We start from the raw sequence: 7591 nt of genomic DNA, 5'->3' as shown, positions 1-7591 counted from the left end.
CTCATGACTATGCAGGGAAGCAGCACCAGTAAACATCTTCCCTCTGTCCAAAGCATTGTCTAAGGGACTTTCTGTTACCTGGCTGGCATCATTGCAGGATGATACTGACATCATCCCCGGATATTGAATGATTGAGACAGAAGGTCTGTCTCTGAGAAGGGCAGAGGGACTGAGTGAAGCCCCACGTTTCTAGGCAAGTAGGATCATCACTGGGAGGTGGCCCACACTGGGCAGAGCTGTTAAGATAGGTGGTCATAGACAGATTATTTGCAATTTCTACATCCTTGAGGGTTCAATATCCAAAGCTCCTCATTAGACAAACATTTTATTATTATTTGGATACCAGGACAGTGTAAATCCCTAAAGACCAAAGCTATAGAAGAGAGGAATTCAGGATGGTTGATCCCTGACCCTCAGAGGCCACACACATGCCACATGGTTCTCCCCACCTGCTCATGCTCACCTCCATTTCACATACCTAACACATGTGGACACACCATCTTTCTCTTTGGATTCCACTCTTCAGGTTTTAGATATAAGCAACAGCATCTCTATCTAATTAGTGATATCAGGAAACCAGATTCTAACTTTAAGTGTGAAAACACAGTTTATATATGTGAGTTTAAAAATATATATTTATAAATACAGCTAAGCTATGTAAAAATGCAAACAACTAGTTTTTTTCTGAGAGTCATTTAAGTGTTTCCTGGACATCAATTTTCATTCTGTAGAGTTAATACTGCAGATTTTAATCTGTAATCTCTAAACAATTCTGACTGTGATCAATATAGACGAGACTTTAGAATTTCATAAACACCATTTCCAATTTTATCACAATGGGTTCAGTGTACATATTTCTTCACATTAATCGGTCATGCATTGAAATTATGACACTTTAAAAAAATAGATTAATGAGAAATTACAATGTCATGGACAAGGCAACAGTGTGCTGGTTCATCCATACTCTCAGTAGAATGAGTGAGATTGCAGCCATAATTTAGCAGGTAAAGATGGTGCTCTGTGTTAATACTTAATTACAAATTTTCATTATTTAATGAATTTATTATATTTACACACTTATCAATTTATTTTTGCCACACGTTAACTCTTTATGTATAACTTCATTTTAAAAGATTTAAAAAAAATAAAATATTTTATTTATTTATTTATTTGAGACAGAGAGTGCACAAGTGGAAGGAGGAGGAGGAGCAGAGGAAGAGGAGAAGCAGACTCCTCATTCAAGGGGAGCCTGATGTGATGCTCAATCACAGGACCCTGGGATCATGACCTGAGCCAAAGGCAGACGCTTGACTAATGAGCCACCCAGGTGCCCCTATGACTTCATCTTTTAATTAGTGGAATTTTATGGTAGTATTTGAAACCGACATGAGACAAGATGGCATTTGAATGTCATCCTTTCATTTCAACACATTAAATAATAAGTACATATATAAATTCATAGGTGGTCTCATAAAACAAGACAAATTTTTCCATGTGCTATAAAAATAACTCACACATAATGGGTGAGGGCACTGAAGCCTAGAGGCTCTATGGAATCACCTCCATAAGGAAGAAGTTAACTCTCTCCAGGTAATGAGCATCCTGGAAGTTAAATGTCCTGGAAGAGATTAGTGCTTGAAGTCAAAGACAAAAATGGAGCTTTAGTTTTCGAGCAATGTGGGTGAACACAAAAGTTATGGACACTGCCTGGACCCAACCATAAATATGGATTTGGAACAACTGAAGGTTTCAGAAAATGCCCACTATCTCAATCCGAGTTACCTATTCACTTGGAGACTGGGTTTGTGATATTCACAATATAGAAAAAGCAATCCTCAAATTTGTATGGAGTCTCAAAAGACCCCAAGGAGCCAAAGCAGTCCCGAGTAAAAGAACAAAGTTGGAGGTATCACACTTCCTTGCTTTAGACTATGATGCAAAACTAGAGTAATCAAAATAGTATGATACTGTCATGAAAATAGACACTGGGACCCATGAAACATAATCAAGATGCCAGAAATAAACTTCAGTGTATATGGCCAACTAGTATTTGACAAAGGAGATCCATATTCAATGGGTAAGGACAATCTCTTCAATAATGGTGTCAAGAAAAATGGATAAACACATGCAGTGAAATGCAAGTAGACCTCTACCTTATACTACTTACAAAAATTAACTCAAAATGCACTAAAGGCTTAAACAAAAGATATGAAATCATAAAACTTCTCGGATGAAAATTTAGGGAAAAACACTTTGACATTGGTCTTGGCAACAGTTTTTTGGATAGACACCAGAACAAAGACTAAAATCAACAAATGAGACTACATCAAATCAAAGGCTTTGCACTACATCTGAGACTAATTATGTGCCATATGTTGGCTAATTGAATTTAAATTAAAAAAAAGCTTTCACAAGGAGTAAAGCATCAACAAAATGAAAATACAACCTATTGAATGTGAGAAAATATTTGCAAATCGTACATGTGATAAGGGGTTAATATCCCAAACATATAAAGAACTCATACAATTCCTTAGCCAAAAACTAAACAACCCAATTAAAGAGTGAACAGAGGAACTGAATGGACATTTTTTCAGAGAAGATATATGGGTAGTTAACAGACACATGAAACAGTGCTTGACATCACTTATCATCAGGAAAATGCAAATCAAAACCAGAATGTCACCTCGCACTGGTTAGAATAGGTCACATCAAAAAGAGAAAAGATAATGTGTTAGCAAGGGTGTGGAATAAAAGGAACCCTCGTGCACTGTTAGTGGCGATGTAAATTGCTACAACTCCTGTGGAAAACAGTATAGAGGTTCCTTAAAAAATTAAAAATAGAGCTACCATATGATCTAGCAATTCCACTTCTTGATACATAGCTAAAGGAATTAAAATCGGGATCTTATGGAGATATCTGCATTCCCATGTTCATTGTAGCACTATTCACAATAGCCAAGTTAGGAAAACAACCTAAGTATCAACAGATGAATGGATAAAGATGTGGTATATATACAACACAGTATTATTCAGCCTTGAAAAAGTGGTAAATCCTGCCTTTTGTGACAACTTGGATGGATCTTGAGGGAATTATACTAAGTAAAATAAGTCAGAGAAAGACAAATACTGCATAATATCACTTATGTGTGGAAAATCTGAAAAAGTTAAATTCACAGAAACAGAGACTAGAATGGTGGCTACCAGGGGCTGGGCAGTGGGGAAAATGGAGAGATTTTGGTCAAAGGGTATAAACTTGCTGTTATAAGATTTAAAAATTTTGGGGATCTAATATAGATCATGATAATTATAGCTAATAGTACTATATTATATACTTAAGTATTGATAAGAGAGTAGAGTCTTAAATATTCTCACCACAGAAGAAATGACAATTAAATAATGGGATGGAAGTTTTATCCATGTAATGGTGATAATCATTTCACAATACATAAATGCATCAAATCAGCACATTGTACGCCTGAATCTTACAGAATGTTATATACAACTATATCTCAATAAATCTGGAAAAAAATGACCAAATACTGAAAAATTAAATACTGGCTGCATAAATCCAATTTATGTCACCATGGTTACATTATCTCTACATTTTTGGGATCATTTCCACTTCTGTCTCTTATAAGGATACATATGATTATATTTAGAAGCTACCCAGATAATAGGGTGGATAAGCTCACCTTCTACAAAGACTCCAAGTAAGTACAATTCATCCTTCTATCATAAAATATTAATAAGTTATGGGACTAGAATGTGGAAAAATTCTTTTGAGGACCACCATACAACCATTTATAGCTGGGGTTCCAGTTGACTCTTGTAACTGACTCTGTGGAAAATTCTATAATCATCTGACTCAAGGAAGGACAGGCAGAGTTCTGTTTCTGGGAATCATGTTCAAGTATGACATCTCCATCTGGTGCCACTACCTGATGGCCCTGAGGAAAGCCAGCCATAGGCCCACACAATCCATGAAGGACTGAATGAATCTACCTGTTGTATACATTCCCTGCCTCTAAGTGCTTGTAATGAAAGATAACTCTCTTTATTGTTAGCAATATTAGAGTTAGGGATTTTTTTCTTATTGTAACTGGAAGTTTCCTCAACTGGGAAAGTTCAAATATTTCACAATCATCTCAAACCACTGAGATAACTTAATTATACAAATTTCGTAGATAATAGAATGAGATAAGTAGATGCTAAAGTCCTCAGCAGGATAGAGTTTACAGTGAACAAATTAATTACTAAATAAGTATATAAAAGGTAAACTCCCCTTCTCCATTACAGGTCTAACTCCAGAGTGTTACTGGCATGGCCCTACCCTGAAATCAGGTGGAAGCTAGTCTCTAGCTATGACCACAGTCTTGTTTCAATACTTTCCCTATCCTACGTACTTTCTGCAATATTCCTTCTGAGAGTGATCCCCTCCAAAAAAATCACTATAAAAAGAACACTTGCCTCAAGCTCTGCTTCTGTATAGAACCTGAGCAAAGAAACTGAATTGAGAGAATTGAAATCATGTGTCAAACATCATAAGACCAGACAAAAAAATAAAAGTATGTTTCAACCCCAAGTTAAAATTAACTTGGGCATTCTGTTGCCTGGCTGGTTTAGAGGTATTCAGTGATGGAAAAATTAAGCATTATGGCACATCTAGGATTCCTATCACTTTGCCTTTTTCTAGAAACCCAAGTCCAAAGTAGATGGCATAATCACAGCAAAGAAGGCATCCCACTGATGAGCTTTCTCAAGGCTCCTTTCATGTCCCTGTTCCGTAGGCTATAGATAAAGGGGTTCATCATTTGAGGAACCACAACATACATCACTGAAGCCACTGCAGTCTTCTTGGAAGAGTCATTAACTACAGAACTAATGTACACTCCAACAACTGTCCCATAGAACAAGGACACAACTGACAGGTGAGACCCACAGGTGGAAAAAGCTTTGAGCTTTCCCCCTGCTTATGGCATTCTCAAAACAGAAGAAACGATTTGAGTATAAGAGAAAATGATCCCAGAGAGAGGAATACCACCAAATAGGCTAGCCACAAAATAAATCAGTATGTTATTGACGAGGGTGTCAGAACAGGCGAGCTTGATGACCTGAGCAAGTTCACAGAAGAAATGAGGAATTTCCAAGTCCTTGCAGAAGGAGAGTCGTAGCACCATTAGACTGTGGAGCAGGGCAACCACAAAGCTAAAGAACAGTGAGAGCAGAATCAGCAGAACACAGAGTTGGGGGTTCATGATAACAGTGTATCTCAAGGGATGACAAATGGCCACGTAGCGGTCATAAGCCATTGCTGCAAGGAGAAAATTTTCAAAACCACCAAAAGCCAGGACAAATCCAACCTGGGTAAGGCAGCCTGTGTAAGTGATGCTCTGATCCTGTGCTTGGATGTTCACCAGCATCTTTGGGATGGTGGTTGTGCTTAAACAGATGTCAGTAAAAGACAGATTGGAGAGGAAGAAGTACATGGGGGTGTGGAGGTGAGAATCAGAACTGATGACCAAGATGATGAGCAGATTTCCCAGGATAGTGACCAGGTACATGGACAGAAACAGGTAGAATAGGAAAGGCTGCAGTTCTGGATCATCTGTCAATCCCAGAAGAAGAAATTCTGAAACATCTGTGTGATTTCTGGGTTCCATGTTGTTGATGAATCTGAGGGGGAAAAACAAGGTAAAAATAAAATAAAATGAATGGTCCTTGGAGGAGCAACAGCTGCATCACCTGGAAACTATTTAGAAATGCAAATTCTTGGTGCTGCTCCAGGTACACTGCTGATAAACTCTGACGTAATGACCAGTAATCTTAAATTTTAACAAACCCTCCAGATAAGTCTGATACATGCTGAAGTTTGAGAGCCAGAGCTTAAGTAAAAAGAAATAAAATTTTATGTATATGGTGAAGCAAAGAGAGTATTCAAATCTTTCCCTCTGCTAATATCTTCCTCCATCATCATCATATCTTACTTTTCTTTTCTCCACTCAAATTTGTGGCTCAGATTTTTATTGATCACCAGTTCTTTTTCACACATTGTGCCAAGTACTGAGACGAGACAAAGAATAAACCATGGCATTTCCTTCAGAAATATTGCTTGTCTCAAACAGAAAGATGAGAATGAAATTATCCAATTTCTGTTGTAGAGCATGGTGCCCAACCCTTGGTGTGCCTCAGAATCAGCTGATGTACTTGTCAAATTACAGATGAGTTGGATCATACTGTTACTCCATTTATCTATTGGGAAATTGAGGTGGGGTGGAGAACATAGTGCCTGGAAAGGACAAGGTGTGAACTCAAGTGGTTTAACTGGGCAAGTTGACTTTCTAGACCAATCATTGCTATACAGAATTAGCATTCCTAAACCGACACTCAGATTTCATAACAGTTCCTTTATTTTTTAAAAAAAGATTTTATTTATTTATTCATGAGAGACACAGAGAGAGAGGCAGAGACACAGACAGAGGAAGAAGCAGGCTCCATGCAGGGAGCCTGATGTGGGACTCGAACTCCAGACCCGGGATCATGACCTGAGCTAAAGGCAGACGCTCAACCACTGAGCCACCCAAGCATCCCTATAACAGTTCCTTTAAAATCTTAATGTATTCACCTTGAACAATGCCCCAAATCTTTTCCCTTGTCTACAGTATTTGTCCACCCCTACCCATGAAGTTCTGTGTAGCAGATGCTTGACATCTCCAAGCATATACTCTGTACCTGAGCAAAGATTAGAAAATGTTGTGTATAAACTTGAAGCTCATAAAAATCCCCCAGAGAAACAGTACTCATCAGCATTAGCAATTAATTTTAAGAGAATCTGGGCAAATGTCAATGACATTCTCTATCTTATCCTAAGGAGACATCTTCCTTAGGGGATAGGTAGCAGGAATATCATTAAAAAAAAACCCAGGTAAATAAGAGGAAAAAAACCCATAGTCTTTTAAAAATAGGTGAAAATAGCAACAATATTTGGTCCTTGGAAGATGGAGAATTATAAGATGGACTTATATGATACTTATAAGATAATCAGGCATCCTTAACAGAAGTACTTCTGTAAAGCAGTGGTCCTCTCCTGCCTAAATGAGACAGAAGTGGCCAAGACAGCATTAATCATTTGGCATATTACTTAGGCTTAAATATTGAATTTAATCCAGACCAGTACTTGATTTGTGGGGGGGAGGGGTGGAATTATTCACTTATATGAAAAGCCTGGTGTCCTCATTTGTATAATGGGGACTATCATAAAACCTCATGTTTTTTTTGCAGTGATGGGAAACAAATAGAGGAAAAGCATCTGGTACAGTACTTAGTACATAAGACCCTCATACTGACATTTCCATGAGTGTGTGTGTGTGTGTGTGTGTGTGTTCCTGCTGTGAAGAACAACACTTTATACATTTCACTCCTCAGGAGGAAGCAGTGGGGTGGGGTAAGTTGAGGAAAGTCCATAGAAAGACAGAATATCCCCAGCAGGATAGCTGCAAATTTCCGGGAAAAAAATTATGAGCTGGGAACTTTTATCATGTAGAAAAAGAGTGAAGGATTCATCAATGATATCAATATTCATTTGAGGGGCGCC

The 7591-nt window shown here is 37.9% G+C and overlaps 1 protein-coding gene across 1 annotated transcript; it reads right to left on the bottom strand.

The window, feature by feature from the left end:
- Positions 1-4721: 4721 nt before the first annotated feature.
- Positions 4722-5660, bottom strand: LOC121496048 (olfactory receptor 7G2-like). Its single transcript, XM_041764253.1, is given in 1 exon segment — positions 4722-5660. A coding segment is annotated over 1 exon segment (939 nt).
- Between the last annotated feature and the right edge of the window lie 1931 nt (positions 5661-7591).

This window comes from Vulpes lagopus, chromosome 7 (assembly GCF_018345385.1).
Source record: "Vulpes lagopus strain Blue_001 chromosome 7, ASM1834538v1, whole genome shotgun sequence".
Classification (NCBI taxonomy): Eukaryota; Metazoa; Chordata; class Mammalia; order Carnivora; family Canidae; genus Vulpes; species Vulpes lagopus.
The sequence above is the reverse complement of the archived record's forward strand: the minus strand, read 5'-3'. Positions and strand labels throughout refer to the sequence as shown.